Source organism: Bos grunniens, chromosome 13, assembly GCF_055505025.1.
Source record: "Bos grunniens cultivar Pamir isolate PY7600 chromosome 13, Bosgru_T2T1.0, whole genome shotgun sequence".
Taxonomy (NCBI): Eukaryota; Metazoa; Chordata; class Mammalia; order Artiodactyla; family Bovidae; genus Bos; species Bos grunniens.
Window position 1 is genome coordinate 57845593 of NC_141177.1, and position 17852 is coordinate 57863444.

General features: G+C 42.6%; 1 protein-coding gene across 1 annotated transcript in view; it reads left to right on the top strand.

The window, feature by feature from the left end:
* PRTFDC1 (phosphoribosyl transferase domain containing 1) overlaps nucleotides 1–17852 on the top strand; it is a 102839-nt gene that overhangs the window by 67419 nt on the left and 17568 nt on the right. The window contains 1 exon segment of the mRNA XM_086334356.1: nucleotides 13935–14000. Within this exon segment, the coding sequence (XP_086190482.1) occupies nucleotides 13935–14000 (66 nt within the window).

A 17852-nucleotide genomic window follows, 5' to 3' on the forward strand; every position in this document is an offset into this window, starting at 1 on the left:
GCAGATTCTTTACCATCTGAGCCACTAGAGAAGCCCTACAAGTATCAATAGTTGTTTCTTTAATTCACTCATTCATTCCTTTTTGGCTGCACCGGGTCTTCATTGTTATGTGTGGACTTTCTCTCCTGTCGGTGAGTGGGGGCTACTCTCTAGTTGCAGTGTCAAGGCTTCTCATCGTGGTGGCTTCTCGTTGCAGAGCGTGAGCGGGCTTCAGTGGTTGCAGCTTGAGGACTCAGTAGTTGGAGCTCACAGGTTTAGTTGCCCTATGACATGTGGTATCCTCCTGGACCAGGGATGAAACCCGTGTCCCCTGCATTGACATGCAGATTCTCAACCGTTGGACCACCAACAAAGTATTTTTAAATTAAGAAACATACATTTTTTATGTATAATGGTATTGTGCACTTCTCGGACTACATTTAGTGCAAACACAACTTTTATATGCACTGGGAAACCAAAAAGGTCTGCAAGAGGGTAAAAGGACTTGCAAGAGGGTAAATCTGGTCTTTGTTATTCTGTCTTGGCAAGAAACAAGTCACAGAGACTTATCCAAAGTATAATGAAATTTTGAAACTACCACAATAATAAAAATCATTGCCTTAACGTTTTTTAAATGAAAAAGCAAGGTATATGAGAAAGTAGTTTCACGAGCTCCATTATGTTAAAGACATCGTGACTTCCACTGCAAATGAATTTGGTGTAGGCAGAGGAAGATTACCTAAATGCCAAATGAGTACCTGAAATTTCCAAAACTATATGCCATTTTCTGTGTAGCTTTGACCTTTGGCATTACCAGTTGGTAAATACAAAATTGGATCCATTTATGAGTAGGCCCAAAGTGCATTGAATTGGGGTTGGACATTTCCCCTCTAGCCAGTCAAAAAAGTATTCTTCAGTTATTTCTGAGGGTCCCCAAATGGGTCCTCACATGTGTCTGTAGATCAGTCTGTCAGCCACAGTTAGCACAGCACATCTGCCTCCTCCCTGGCCAGCCCCCACTCCATCTGCCTGAGAAGCCTCTTGCTAGCATCATTAAGGAAGCCTTCCCTAATGGGCTTTATTATGAGAGAGCCAGCCCTCCGGCTCTCCAGGCTGGACCAGGTTTCTCACAGAGGCAGGGGCTCCAGGCAATTCTGAGCCTACCATGCTTCAGACCTATCACCCCTGTAAGGAAAGCAGTTCAGTCCTCCAACACTGGGGCTCAAATGTAAACCAGCGAGCCAGACAGGGAACAGAGACCACATCACACTCCAGCCTCCTCTTCTCTCCCCACCATGTCTGCGTCAGTCAAACATCCTCTGTTCCGCCCCTGACAAAACAAAGGCCCTTGTGCTCATCAGGCAAAGACAGCAAATATTTGATGGGGCAGAGGGGGAGAAGAGCAGGTATTTCGTGTGTTAGCAGTATCTGGATGCAAAAACCACATAACCCAGGTGCCCTGTTCATAGTTGCTGGAGCTCATTAGCCCACGTCATGTGGACATTGTGACCTTCAGGACATAGAGGTCATCGGGTCTGAAGCCTCAGTTGAATGCCTCATTGAGTTGTTCTTGGATCATCCAGAAAAAGCTGAGGGCGAAAGCCACCCTCCTAGAGTGATCTGGCATTCTCCTTGGCAGTCTAGAATAAGGTACCCTCCTGGAAGGCACGACCTCTCCTGCATCAGGCACAGCTGTGGACTTCTTCCTCCTCCCACTCCTCCTCCAGGCTTCCGCTGACAGATCGGCCCAGCAGAGTCTCATTTCCTTTGGTGTCCTGGACCTTCCTTTCCACTGCGATTATACAAACATTTATTAGAGAATAATTTATTCCTCAGGCCCATTAATGGAGTCCAGATTCCATTTGTCTTATACGGACGGACAGATGTGCAGTGTTTTGTGCTACTTTCGATGAGCAATGCTGTTTACACAGAATTTTCCCAAGACCACCCAACTCAGTTTGCATGTCATCTTCAGCTACTTCCAAACCCTGGTTTCCAGAGGAAAAGAAAAAATTTAATAACTCAGCACCCCACCCAGTTTTGAAGACATGACTTCATACTGAAGGAATCTGCAAGCCTGCACTGCCAATCAACATGCCTACATCAAATAAACCATCTCTTATTCTGAAGAAGGGAAGGTGGCTCTAGAAGCATTCTGCTCTCTGACCTCCTCACATGGCTCATGGCTCATTTAGGTACCTGGAGCAGTTGGAAGCCAAGACCATAAATCTAAAAAATAATAATAGATGAAACACTTAATAGTTGGACCTCCCCAAGTCTTCCACTTTCTGTAGGTTTCACGTAAATTGCCTTTCCCCTCAGCTCTGGATTATATCTAAAGATACTGCTAATGATTTTTTACACATAGAAAGTTTGCTGGATTTTTATGGTGTTTCCATAAATTGGCTTTTTTTTTTTTTTTGCTCACTCCATGAACTCTGACACAAGTAAGGCGGTTGGTAGTCTCTGTGTTTTTGAGATAAGTAAATGAGAAGTCAGGTGAGTTTGCCAAGGTGTCCCAGTGAGTAATCCATAAAGGCAATCATTCTGGTTGATCATAATCATTTATTTTCTTTTGAACAATCATGTTTAATCTGGAACCATTTCCTATTTTTAAATTTGGTTGTGTTGAGTTTCATAGACATGCCATTACATTATAGATGGATATGAAATATGTTACTTTATTATTTGCCAAGATGTAAGGATACATCAATGCCTTTTATTTGTAAGCCCTGTCTGAATTTTAGCCAGCGATTTGTACAGGAAATGTGAACCAGGAAGCAATATTCTGGGTTTCTTCTGTAAACACTGATGAATTTTAGTCATATGAATGACTGGGAATGTTACTCACATAAAGTACAGTAGAACTTGACAGAGTGGAAAAAATGACTGGAATAAAGGTTAAGATCCCTGGCACTAGGCCTGGATCTATCATTAACTCAATTTTTAAAATCCACATCCTTTCCTTATTTAGATAATAAAAGAGGAAAATCCAATTCAGTACGTATTTATCAGTGGCTTACTGTGGGTGAGGTATTTTACATATGACTTTTTTTTAACTTTTGGCTGCACGGAGTCTTTGTTTCAGCGCATGGGCTGAGTTTCCCTGCAGCGTTTAGAATCTTAGGTCCAGGGTCAGACCCCCATCCCCTGCATTGAAAGGTGAATTCTTAACCACTGGCCGCCAGTGGTTAAGAAGTCCTTACACATGATGACATTTAATTTAAACCTCACAACCATCCAAATGGGTAGGTGTTATTGTCCTATTTTACAGAAGAGAGGACCAACATCAGGGGGCTAAAGAAGGGGGCAAGGTGGGGTCATGTTCCTTTCTGCATACAAAGTCCCACTGGGTGTAGAGGAGCCTGTAAAGATGAAAGGGATAGAGTCCCTCTCAGGGTGCTTTCAAAATAGCAGAAGCGAACATATGCACAGCCAGTGAGCAGAGAGGTGCCAGTTACGGAGAAAGAAGCAAGCACTGCCTGAAATGGTGCTGAAGGCCAGGGAAGCCCATCAGAAGGACCAGTTGATTCTGGCTGTTGGTGGGGGTCTGGGGGTTGAAGAGGGTCAGGTGCTGACCTATCATGAGAGTAGACTTTAATTTGTCTATCTATATTTTTTACAAGCAGAGATGTGGCAGAAAGACATTCTGGGTGGAGGAAGCATCAGTAAGACACAGTGATGGCTCAATCAGCGGGTTGGTATGGGCAGAGCACAGACCCAGGCAAGTGTGTCCCCTCTGGGCCTGCTCCATCCTTGTCGCCCAGAAGCTTGTTGGAAATGCAGACTGTCAGGTCCCATTGCAGAGGAGATCACAGTCTGCACAGATGAGTCATGTGCAGAAGGGGTAAAGGGTCAAGTCACATGGAAAGGTAGCTTCTGATCAGACCCAAGAGAGAAGTATAGGACTTATGGGTTAGATGGAGCAAGACAGAGGGTCGGTCCTGCTCTGTCTTCAGCTCCATCACTTTTCAGCTGTGGGACCTTTGGTGAAGTTTGTTGTTATTGTTGTTGAGTCACTAAGTCGACTCTTTGTGACATCATGGACTGTAACCCGCCAGGCTCCTCCGTCCGTGGGATTTCCCAGGCAAGAATACTGGAGTGCGTTGCCATTTCCTTCTCCAGGGGATCTTCCTGACCCAAGTATCAAACCCATGACTCCTGCATTGGCAGGCAGATTCTTTACCACTGAGCCACCTGGGAAGCTCTCGGCAAAGTTATTAAAAAAATTTTTTTAAGTTACCTGTTGCCTCAAGATTTTTTTAAATGGACTTTATTTTTTTAGAGCAATTTCAGGTTCACATCAAAATCTAGGGGAAAGGACAAAGAATTCCTGTATACCCACTGCCCTCACACACCCTCAGCCTCCCCGATTATCAACATCTCCGACCAGATTGGTAACCTGTGTTACAGCTGATGAACCTACATTGATTCATCATCACCCAAAGTCCATAGTTTACAGTAGGGTTCATTCTTGGTGTTGTACACTCTAATGGGTTTAGATAAATGTATAATAATATGTATCCATCACCATGGTGTCATAGAGTATTCTCACAACCCTAAAAATCACTTTAAAAATGTGCCCCATCTTTTCATCTCTTCCTCCCCCAAATTCCAGGTAACTACTGATTTTTTTACTGTCTTCATAGTTTTGCCTTTTCCAGAAAGTCATATAGTTGGAATCATATAATATGTAGCCTTGTCAGATTGGCTTCTTTTACTTAGTAATATGCATTTAAGCTTCCTTTCATGGCTTGACAGCTCATTTCATTGTAGTGCTGAATAATATTACATTGTCTGAACGTATCACAGTCTGTTTATACCTTCGCCCACTGAAAGGTATCTCGGTTGTTTCCAAGTCTAGCAGTTGTGAATAAAACTGCTTTAAATATCCAAGTACAAGTTTTCCTTAAGTATTTTTTAAGTTTTAATATTTTTTATAGAAGTATAGTTGATTTACAATGTTGTGTTAATTTCTGCTGTACAGCAGAGTGATTCAGTTATACATATATACATTCTTGTTTTAAATTTCTTTTCCATTATGGTTTATCATAGGATATTGACTGTAGTTCTCTGTGCTATACAGTAGGTCCTTGTTGTTTATCCATTCGGTATATAAAAGCTTGTATCTGCGAACCTGAACCTTCTATTCCATCCCTCCTCCAGCCCCCTTGCCCTTGGCAGCCACCAGTCTATTTGCTATGTCCATGATTCTACTTCTGTTTCAATAGGTTCATTTGTGTTGTAGTTTAGATTCTACATGTAAGGGATATATATTTGTCTTTCTCTGTCTGACTTACTTCACTTAATATGGTAATCTCTAGTCGAATCCATGTTGCTACAAATGGCATTTTGACTTTTTTATGGCTGAGGAGTATTCCTGTGTGTGTGTGTGTGTGTGTGTGTGTGTGTGTGTACATATCATGTCTTCTTTATTCATTCATCTATTGGTGGCCGTTTAGGTTGTTTCCATGTCTTGGCTATTGTGAATGGTGCTGCTATTAACATTGGGTTATAGGTCTCTTTTTGGATTAGAGTTTTGTCTGAATATATGCCCAGGAGTGGGATTGCTGGATCATATGCTAATTCTATTTTTTGTTTCCTGAGGAACCTCTATACTGCTTCACAGTGGCTAGGGTGTGAATTTTGGTATGGATCCAAGTGTTCTACTCTGTGGGTAAATAATAAGGAGCATGATTGCTGGATCACGTCTTACAGGATTCTGTTTGGACTCATGTAAGCAGTGGCCTTAGCATTCTAGCGCCTAGCATTCAGTAAATGGTTCTCAAAGTCAGACTTGCCCCTTGTATGTATGGAGTGCAGGGCAAGAGAACAAATGGAGATTCACCTATCATATGCCTAAATAGTTAAGGTTTTGAAACTTTATAGATTTGTCCATGGCCAGGCTCATGTTTCCAGCCAGATCACCTGAACTGGAGGCTGTAGGAGCTGTGCTTGTCCAGGCAGTGGACAAGCCTGGGCAGAGCCAAGTGCCTTCTGGGCAGGGTGGGGCACCAGCTGAGCCCAGCACCTGGGTGGTGACCAAGCCTGCCTGAACCCCGCATGGGATTGGCAAGGTTAAGCTCTCCAGGGGGTTGGGGCAGCTAGACTCTTCATGCCTCTCTTTGCTAACTCAGATGCCCCCAAAGACCCTATCTCTGAGCACAGAGGGAACACAGTTATCCGGGGACTCCAGTCTCTGAGGCACCTGCTTTGGGTGATTTAGGGCAGCCAACTTGAAAACAGACCAACCCCTCTTTGTCTGGTTTCCCAAGGTAGGCCACTGCCACCTTCCCTACAACAACCTAACTTGACCCTGCAAGGGTCGGGGGTGAGGCACAAAGCCCAGTTCAGCACACATTTCCCTGTTGCATAATTCCCATTAGCTCTAACTGCCCCAGAGTTTCCCCCAAAACTGCCTTTTAAGACCAAAAAGAAAACAAATGTCTTTGTGTTTTGGTATTTGTGATGTGCAAGACTTCTCTTGCCTGACTCTAAGGATGGCCCTGCCCAACACAATGACAAAACGAGACTCCTTTCTATAGGCATGGGCAACTGCAAACATATTTTGAGCTGAGAGTTCACACGAGGAAGCAGAACCTTGTGGTCCCAGAGTACAACCGGGTGGGAACAAAAGTGGATTCGGTCTAATGCCAGAAAGCAGTGTGTGTTCTGGACGTCTGCTCAGCTCAGGGTGTCCTAGCAGCCCTCGCCCTCCGCCCTTCGTGTTTACCATCCCAGCCCCTGGCAATCTTAAAATGGGTCTGTAAGAGCTGCTTTAAGATTTCTTTAGTGTTAAACAACAATGTCCATTTGAATTCTTTTATTTAGAATTATAGTTATAAATCTGCCTTGGGTTATCTAGGAGGAAAAAACTGTGTGGCGAAAATGACCTTTCAAGAGATGGTTAGGACTTCCCTGGTGGTCCAGTGCTTAAGAATCCACCCTGCAATGCAGGGAATGCTGGTTCGATTCCTAGTGGGGGAACTAAGATCCTACATGCTGAGGAGCAACTAAGTCCATGCTGTGCAACTAAAGAGTCCTCCTGCCTCAAGGGAAGAGCCACATGACACAGTGAAGGTCTTGGGTGCAGCAACTAAGACCTAATGCAACCAAATAAATAAATATTTTTTAAAAAAAGAAATGATGAAGTTTATAAGAAAAAAGAAAGAAAAAAAAAGTTACCACTGGGATATGGTCATCCACATTTGAACACGTAGATTTTACTAAAGTCCTTTGGGGTCGCTGACATGTGTTAAGGGCTCAGTTTGTTTTTTCCTTCTGATCCATAATTTAAAAACATAATTTAAACCAAAGCAACAAATCCATACCAGGTTTCAAAACAGAAGGATAGCCTGCTTCAAGGTTTCAGAGTCCATGTAAAGCAATGTCACTGAATCTGTTTTTAAACTTAGTTTCCTCCTTTCTGGGGTCTTTGATAACTAAATTGAAGTAAAGGTCCATTTTTCTCCTTTTCCCTCCCTTTTTCCTTTTTCTTGGTGACCCTTCATTATTCCTACCAGCCTATAGCTTCTTATTATTGTGGTTGCTTCTTCTGTCCCAAAATTGCTTTATTTGTCATAAAGAAAAGAGCCTTTCTCTGTTGGGTAGGGATTACTCTTAGCTAACCAGTACCTCTCTTGGAGAATGGGTGGTATGGAATACCAGTCACAATAGAGCAATAAATCATTGTCATTAAACAGAAAGCCGTTTTGTCCTCGAATAAAGTCTCAACCGTGCTTGCAAAAGCTACACACCAAATTTAGAAAATGTAAAATGTATGTGTCCCTTCAACTGAGCTAAATTGTACATGCTGATATATACATATTTTTTTCCTGGTTAAATGCTAGTTTGGCTTTAAAATACATCCTTTACTCATCATGAATGACTGATCTTAATAATTCCTGATACATCTTAATAATTCCTGTTTTATTTTTTATGTTCAGAATTCACATGGATTTTTGCATTTATATTTTTTTCAAAGTACTGAGAAGGCTCTTTGGATACCAGTGTAATAGAATAGTAGTAATAATAGTAAATAAACAGTTTCTTTATGGGTGGGAATCACTCAGACATCACAGAGGAAGGTCTGTATTCTTTCAGTCTTAGCATTTTCCAGGTTGCTCAAGTCCGCTTCCTTTGTGTCCACTTTCAATCAAACTTTACAGATATTTTCTCACTTGTTTGTTTATCTGTAGTTTTTATTTTTTCTCTGTCTCCATTGGGCAATAAGCTCCTTCCAGTTCCTGGACAGCTGGAAGAAGAACTTAGAGCAAGGGAAACCAAGTGCTGCCTGAGAACACTTAGTACTGTGATGTGGGTAGTGGAAGAGGTATTAAAAATATAGCGAACACATGTATGCAGATACTTCAGTGTAGCTCAACAAGCACTGGATGCCATGGTGTGTCGGCCACAGCGGGTGTAATTAGGGTGAAAATCAGGCGGTTTGTGCTCAAGTTTGCACGCCACTGGCCGTTGCTGCATTCTCAGAAAATTCTAGTTGGACGTGACCTGTTGACATTTAGAGAGTGTTATCAGACACAGATCAAGTCCAGAGGACTCCAGGAAAACTTCCTAGAAGAGATCATGCATGAACTGAGTCTTGAGGAAAGAGTAAGAATTACTGCCAGGAGTAGCCACCAGCTAAGACGTGGAGGAAGAAGCAGTACATCGTGTGCTGGGGATGCCTAGGATCTCATGCGGCACGGTGATGCGTGATGACGTGTCATGAGTAAGTTGTCACTAATCATGCTTATCAATATTTGCAAATATTGAGTTCTCCTGTAAATTGGTATGAAATCTTAGTCAAGGTTCTGTCATTGACAGGTAGTGTAAATCTATTTTAAATTACCTTAAGTGAAGATGGTGAATCAAAGGGAAGAATTGAAGCAGCTCATGATCCCCAAGCAAAAATGCAGCCAGGGTTGGGAAAATTATCAGGAGCCTAGCCATCCAGTCTCCTGTTCTACAGATCGTCACCTGCCATCTTGTGAAGCAATTTCAAGGTTAACTCTTGCTCTGCTGACTGTAAACGGCTCCTACAAAGAATAGATGAGAGGTGATAAGGACAAAAGAGGGTACAAGCATGGTTTCCAGGTGGCTTCTGTCCATCGGGAGAAAGATGAAAACAGCAGAGTGGAGTGATGTGGGTAATTATACCCACAAAATGGTCCACTGTAAAGATTCAGACACCACCGCTTGGGAGCTAGGGGATCACTGAGAAACCCTGAAGGAACATACAGTGGAGCTTGTTTTTAACCAAGACTGTAGCCCTGATGCACAGTTGCCACAGGACAGGAGTCCTCCTTAACCACACGCCTCATGGGTGGCCGTCAGCCTCAGAAACCTTAACCCCAGAGCACGAGACATTCATGTATCAATGATGGACTCAGTGAACTGTGCAAAGAATCATCACGAGGTCCAAGTTGAGAAACTTGGGTAGACATGCAAATTTCTTAGACTAAAAGTAGATGATGATCCTGGGGTAAGCCAAGGCTTTAGGAACTGCTTCTTGTTATGCACCAGGTATTCCGTGCTCAATTCATATTAATTCATTTACTCCTCCCAATAATCCTAGGAGGTAGGAACTATTAACATTGATTGACACTCTCTTTTTATAGATGAGGACACTAGAGTACTGAAAGGTTAAGTCGCTTCCTCGAGGTTGGACAGCTCATAGAAGGTGGGGCTGGGGCTGGAACCCAGGCAGTCTGGTCCCCAAGGGCTTGTAGGGACCCCCCAGCTGCCTGTTTACCAGTCGCCATGTTTTCCTTTCTCACAGCTCATCCACATATTGTAAGAATGAGATTCTAAACAAAAATGACCTCAGAAACAAATGGATATTTAAATGAGCAAGAACCAAAAAGATGGCAAGTCTGTTTAAAAGGAAGCAAAAATATTGACATAGGAGTTTTCAAACTTTTTGGTTCCCACCGTCTTACCTTGAGGGAAGATTCCCTGGAGGAAGATATGGCAACTCACTCTAGTATTCTTGCCTGGAGAATCCCATGGACAGAGGAGCCTGGGGGGCTATAGTCCATGGGGTCACACAGAGTTGGACATGATTGAAGTGACTTGGCACATCTTACCTTGAACCCAGTTAATACAACAGAGATAAGTGGAGTTTCTCTGGGTGAAGCAAAGGGCAGACATACAAGCCACTGCCCTGTGACCTCCACTTTGACCCTAGGTGGCTTAAAGGACTCAGGGACCGAGTTAAGGGTCATGTCCTATATCCACCACTGGTTGAAAAGGAAACACTGGAACTGATTCATCTCTCCTTGTTATCTGACTTTGTACCACATGTTAAGAGTTTTTGAAAAATTTTTCAACCCTGCAACATTTTCATAAGAAACTGTCCACTTTGATCATTAAAACTTCTTATAATGAACTGTTTGTGTGTTTTAAAAAATATTTCCTTAGTTATTTTGTTATTTTTGGCTGTGCTGGGTCTTTATTGCTGCACGCGGGCTTTCTGTAGTCGAGGTGAGCAAGGGCTACTTTCAAGTTGCGGTGTGCAGGCTTCTCACTGTCGTGGCTTCTCTTGTTGCAAAGAGCGGGCTCTAGAGCCCAGGCTCAGTAGTTTCAATACACGGGCTTATTTGCCAGCAACATGTGGAATCTCCCCAGAGGAGGGATCAAATGTGTGTCCCCTGCATTGACGGCAGATTCTCAACTACTGATCACCAGGGAAGTGCTATAATGAACTGTTTTGGTTGGGGGTTTGCCTTTATTTGATATAGTGCCGTTGACCTTACTGAGCACAGGAGAATAGCTGAGAGGAAGGATGAGGCTGAAAAGAAGAGGGAAAAAAGCAAAGTTAAGGCATCTGTGGCGGCTGAGAATGTTGAGAAAGTCTGTGTGTGTATGGATTCTGAAGCAAGTCTCTCTGACTTTGGAAATGAGTGGCTGAGAGAGTGATTCTTTTGTTTATTTGTTTTCTTTACTCATCCCCTTCCCGTTCCTCAAAAGGAATTCAGGATATTATTCTTACTTGGCTATGTTTTTTCCTGAACATTATCTAAACAGTCCAAATTCTCTTTTGTACCAGCAGTCACTATATATGCTGAGCTCTTTGTTGTACCTGGAGACCAAGTCACCAAAACTAGTAATTTCCAATATGTTTGTTTCTGAGGGTGCCTGGACTAAATGTCGGAGACTTCCTTTGCTCTTTATTCATTTGGTTTAATGTTTTTAATTGGAGTATAATTGCTTTACAATGTTGTGTTAGTTTCTCCTGTACAACAGCATGGATCAGCTATATGTATACATATATCCCTTCCCTCTTGAGCCTCCCTCCCACCCTTCCTTTGCCATTTAAATAAATCCACACAACCGTTACCAGCATTTCTGCCAAGGTGTGTATTTCTCCTAGCCATTTCAGCTTATATATTTTACTTCCTTAGTACAACCAGGACCCAATTCTTCTCCCTGGTACTCTCAAAGATACACTGTTATTTCTACCTTCTAGGAAAGTTGTGGGGGATGGGGCTTGTTAACACAAGAATAATGCCAAGCCAGACAATCCTAGAACTGAACTGGTTTCCCTCACTTACTAGTAGTGCCTTTTTTGGGCAAGCTACTCAGACTCTTACTGCCTCCAGTTCCTCATTTGTAAACTGGGGATTAAATAATACCTATTCTGAGCTCTACTGAACCTTAGCAAAATAGATAAATTCATTCATATACAAACTTCTAGCATACAGAAAAAAGACAAAGACCCACCCAACTCATGAGGCTTGTATAACTTGCTTTAAAAATCCACAGAGGTAGCAAAAGAGAGGAAAGTACAGGTCAGTCTAATTTATGAAGATCAGATGAACAATCCCAAGTAAAATATCTTCAAATCAAAATCAATGATGTTAAAAAAAAAGAAAGGATACATCAATCCTAGGAATATCGGGATGTCTGTGAACCACTGTGCAGAGGGATTGCATCAGTGACCCTGATTAAATGGCTTCCCTGTGTCTATGTACTTTGTTCTGTTACTTGATGATTGCATCTCAGATTAATGCTGGGCTTGTTCATGTGACTTGCTTTGCTAATGGGACAGTAGAAACTTGACTCAAGCAGAGGTGTTTAAAAAAAAAAAAAGCCAAAACAGCAAAAGATCAGTGGATTCTGGATAGTCTTTGATTTTCTCCTTTGGCTATCAGTTCCCATAAGAAGAAAATGATTGGTTTTATCTAACTTATGGGGCACTTTCAAACATTTCAAGCATTTTTACCACTCCTTTGCAGTTAGGAATAAATGCTTTCAAACTGGAAGTAAGAACATTTTAAGGTCATTTTTTTTTCCTCTTGAGCAGTAAGGTGAAAAACAAAAGGCTGCTTCATTGGTAAAACTATTATATTGGTTGATTGGCTTTTTTCTTTTTTCCTTTCTGATGACCAGTGCTGTGACAATGTACTTCTAGGTCTAGACTCTGAATTGCAAGTGACAGAATCCAATTCAAACTAACCCAAGAAAATTCCTTTAGGGGAATGACCTCCCTCCCCAAAAGAGGCAGGGCCTTCTTGCCAGAATAAGGGAGAAAAGCACTGAACTGGCCAAAGCAACAGCAGTAACCGAAGATACTTCCTGGCTCAGCACATCATATGTCTATTCCCTCTTTTGGTGTCTTCTCACTTAGGTTATCATTCGGATGAAGGGACTGCAGTGTCACCAAAGTCTTGCTTGATCATGAAACCAATTGCATATAGGATGTCCCCTTCAGTTCCTCTAATGCATCTTTGCAAGGAAACCAGAAAATAAGTTGCTTGCCTTCTGTTACCTGTTCTGCCCCCATGTTATTCTATTGTGATATTTACTAAGAAACAACCCATATTTTATTGTGTGTGTGTGTGTGAGGTTTAATTGAGGCAGAATGATGTCCCGTATATAAATACTGTGAAAAGGAATGCTTATAATCTCTAATAGGATTTAAGTGAAAAGTCTCTTTTTTTAAACTGAAGTATAGTTGATTTACAATGTTGTGTTAGTTTCTGGTGTACAGCAAAGTGATTCAGCTATATGTATACATATATGTGTGTGTGTTAGTTGCTCAGTTGTGTCTGACTCATTGTGACCCACAGACTGTAACCTGCCAGGCTCCTCTGTCCAGGATTCTCCAGCCAAGAATACTGGAGTGGGTAGGCATTCCCTTTTCCAGGGGATCTTCCCAACCCAGGAATCAAGCCCAGGTCTCCTGCATTGCAGGCAGGTTCTTTTACCATCTGAGCCACAAGGGAAGCCCATATATATATATACACACACATATGAAATATTCTTTTTCAGAGTCTTTTCCATTATAGGTTATTACAAGGTATTGTGAAAAGTCTTCTAAATGGGATTCTAGTCTCATATTCCTGAATTCCAGAAAGTTCCTGAGGCTTCATCATCCTTTTGTCATGATCTAAGTGTAATAGTTCTTGATCTGTAGCCTTTTAGAATTGCCCTTGATACAGATAAGGGATTGGACCCACATTGGTAGTGAGGAGAGGGGGTCTCTAACCCCTGTGGGAACCAAGTCTAATTGTTCCCCATTGCAGGGCTGTAACTGGGGCTGTTGGCACAGCTGACAAACGCTAGGCCCCCTCCCCAGCTCCCCCCGCCGTAGCCCTAACCACCCCAGGGAAGTCCGGGAGCATGACTGTCTTCTCCAATTCCATCTGCCTCAGAATAGGCTCGGGCACCTTCCATGGTTTTATTTTGTTCCAAAATTAGATTTGCTTGTCCTCTCCCCACTCCCTCCATCCCCTCTCCACACAGGCTCGGCTATCAGCCATTAGGATGCTTTGTCTCAAACACGATGGCAGGAGACTGGCTCTTGGTAACCATAGGCAACCATGAATCAGGACCAGCTATTTGTGCTATATTTGCAAGGCACAATCCAGCTCCTGGCTGGGTAGATGGGGAAACGTGCTGTATACAGCTTTTCTTGTATAGTAAAATATTATCTCCCCCTTTCCGCTTAGAATGACCAGTCCATGGACGAGATGCAAATCATTGGAGGCGATGATCTTTGGACTCTGGCTGGAAAGGTTTGTTCATGTGACTCTGCTTTGTGCCCACTGAGGCCTGGGTGTTGTGGGGAAAACAGTAACCTCCATTTCAGGTCAGCGCTGCAGTCCATTTCAGACACTCTCCTGGGTTTGCTAATTCATGCAAATGAATGTGTGGATCCTTTTAATGATTCCTCCTTTTATAAAACACTCCTTTTATAATGCTTCCAAGGCCTGACTCAGACCAAATCTTTCGTCTCCAAGCTTCCTTCCAATCTTATTTCAGACAACCTCACATTACAAACCCCCCTTAACACTCCTTCTTCTCTTTCCCATTTTTTTTTTTTCCTACTCACACTTTCAGGTACCTCCTGAAAGGGAATTCTTTTCCTTTATTTGTCTGATTTTCACCCTTCATCTCCTCCTGGGCACCAAAGCACTTTAGTAAGACATTTAAACATGTTTGTTGAAGTGTTTAAAATTTAGGCAGGGAATTAAAAAAAAAGAATATCTAAAGACTTTTTCATTTTTCAACACTTTGCCTCCCCCCCACCCGGCGCTGTCCCCCATTAAAAAAATGTATCCCATGAGATTTTGAAGCAGCACCTCCGATATTAACTTGGAGATCCAAATCTGCCAAAGCTTAGTAATTACATGAAAAACTCTGGATTCTGACAGAAATCCATGCATTGGGAAGGAAGAGTGTTTCATCAAGCAGATGGTCTGTGCAAGTGTGACCTGAAACGCGAGTTTTGCCATGAATGAAAGCAACACAGAATTTGTTTTTCTTCAGCTCTCCTGACATTATCTAGTATTCATTATCCCTGAGCAACTTAAGCTTTCTAAGTGAAATGAAGCAGTCTGTTACACAAGCTTAATCTCGTATCTGCAGTTGTTACTGGTTTGCAGTGCCCACCTGGGGAGGGGATAGTAGCCATATTTAATAAAAATGTGTATAATAACACTAGGAACATTGAAGAGCCACAAGGGCTAACTGCAGAACAGCTTCCTTCCTCTCCTCAGAAGATAGCTTAGCATCTGAGTGTTAAATTGCTACCTAGTAGTAAACTGCGTCCTACAGAAACTGGAATTCACTAGTTGGTGTTAATGTATGTATCACGAGGCCGCCATTTGATGTTACTACATCACTGTATAATCCTGGAAAGATTAAAAAAAAATCAAAGCTATTTCCAGAAATTCATAACTTTTAACAACCCTGGGGGTTGTCTTTAAATGATATCATTGTAGTGCTTTGTTGTATGACATTGCCTTGAAGTTTATCACATAGGAGAAATCGTGTGCCTTGTGCATTCACCATGGAGTCTGTCAAAGTGGCAGCTCGAAGAACCCCAAAGGAACGCCAGAAAAAAAATTGCACAGAAAAAGGGCAGTGTTTCTCTCCTGCCTTCTAAAATCATCTTGTATTTTGTTTTAAAGTCATTTTTCCTCTTATGTGAGCACTGGATAGTCCCTTCCTTTAGGAGGTAGAGAGAGGATAATGGTTCTAATTTTTTCAAGGAGAGACTGAGAAGAGATTGAAGAAAGGGGAGTTTCTTCCTGGGGGTGGAATGAGCAAGAAGGGGTGATAAGGCTGTGCCTCAGTTTCCCCTTCTGCAATTACTGCAAAGACCATCCCCTCATGAGAAAATAGACATCGTGGAAGTTCAGGCTAGGAGAAACAGCAAACCAGCCAAACAGTAAGTCTGAGCAGAGGTTGGCTTCAGTTTTTTGCTAGCATGACGAATGATTTGTCCAGGTCACCAGGTAATGTTATGTGGTATCTTTCCAGTCGCTGTGTGTGCAGAGATATATGCATTCAAATTCATGTCAAGTAGAACCCCCTGGGCTTCTTGGGTAAATATTTCTAAGATGTATTTAGCCAGATTCTCAACTGTCATGACAGCTTAAGATTCTGCAGTTCAGGGTTCCTAGGCTCACATCAGAAGTCAATTAATGAACCAGTATAGACCACACTCTGTTCTCTCAAATACATCTTGAATCTGTCCATGTCTCTCCATCTCCATGGTAACATTCCAAGTCTAGACCTTGCTACTCAAAGTGTGTTCTAGGGCAGGTGTCAGATAAACTTTCCAGGTTGGGGCAGGCAGTAAATATTTTTTCAGTTTTGTGGCCCATACAGTCTTCTGCTGCAGCTATTTCACCTTGCTGTCATAGCACAAAAGCGGCTATTTGCAATAGATGAAGTGCAAACAAATGGACACGGCTGTGTTTCAATACAATTTTATTTACAAGAAACACGCGGCAGGCCAGATTTGGCCAATCAGCCATAGTTTGCTGACCTTTGGTCTAGGAACCAGCAAGGTTGGCAACTCCTGGAGACTTATTGAAAATGCAGTACCTCAGATCCCACCCCAGATTTGCTGAATTAAGTCTTCATGTTAACAAGGTGCCCTGATGATTCTATGCACATTAAAGTTTGAGAAGACTGGTCTCTAAGGCGAGACAACCTCTATCCCTTTTCTGGGCAGCATGAGCCATGCCTAACTAGTCTCCCTGAACTTCTGCCTTCACTTAACTCTTGTTAAGATGCTCAGTTGTGTCCGACTCTGCAACCCCATGGACCAGGCTTCCTTGTCCTTCGCCATTTCCCGGAGCTTGCTCAAACTCATGTCCATTGAGTCAGTGATGCCGTCCAACCATCTCATTCTCTGTCGTCCTCTTCTTCTGCCTTCAGTCTTTCCCAGCATCAGGGTCTTTTCAAATGAGTTTGCTCTTTGCATCAGGTGGCCAAAATATTAGAGCTTCAGCTTCAGCATCAGTCCTTCCAATGAACATTCAGGATTGATTTCCTTTAGGATTGACTGGTTTGAGTTCCTTGCAGTCCATGGCACTCTCAAGAGCCTTTTCCAACACCACAGTTCAAAAGCATCAACTTAACTGTTGCCACCTCTCAAACCAGTCTCCAAGAAGCAAAGGGATTTTCTTAAAATACAAATTGGATCCCATCACTTGCCTACTGAAAACCTTTCAGCAGCCTGTCAATTAGGGTTGTCAGACTTAGTTTAAAAAAAAAAAAAAACAAGATGCCAAGTTAAATTTGAATTTCAAATAAACAATGACTAAATTTTCAGTATAAGTATGTCCCATGCAGTATTTGGAACACACTTGGACTAAAATGTTGTTCTTTATCTGAAATTCAAATGTATCTGGATGTCCTATATTGTGCCTGGCAACCCAGTGCTCTGAGATTATAATCCAAACTCCTTATCACAGCCTAGAAGACCCCGATGATCTGGCCCTGTCTCCTTCCCGACATCATGGCACACCGTTCACCACCTCCTCTCTGGCCATCACCACACCGGCTAAGCTCCTTCCTGCCGAGACCCTGGACAAGCTGTGACCTCTGCCTGGAGTTCACTTTCCTCCCATCCTTCAGATTTCAGCCTAAAGACTTTTGTGTCAGAGAGAGGCCTTCCCTGAGTCTCTAAAATGAGCACAAACTCCTCCCCACTAAGCCCCTGTCCCCCTATTCTCCATTAGCCTCTGTATCAGCACCCTCTTCCCACTGAAGCCCTTTCCGTAATTTCTGGTGTTTATTTGGGGCTTATTTTTCATTTGCCTATTTCCCCACCAGGATGTGGAAGGAGTGGAGGAGTGAAAAAAAAAATTCACTTAACTTTCCTTCTCCTTAAAAGAATAAAGGCTTTAATATAGCTTGCCCTCCCTACCCCTTCTTTAGCTTTTCAGAAATAGGCTGTCCATGAGGAGTTTGAGAGAACTATAAAAACAAATTTCAGGAATTTCCCTGGCAGCCCAGTGGTTAAGACTTTGCGCTTCTGCTGCAGGGGGTGTGGGTTCGATCATTGGTTGGGGATTAGGATCCCCCATGCTGTGCAGTGCTGCCAGAAAAAAAAACTTCAGAGGCCCTCT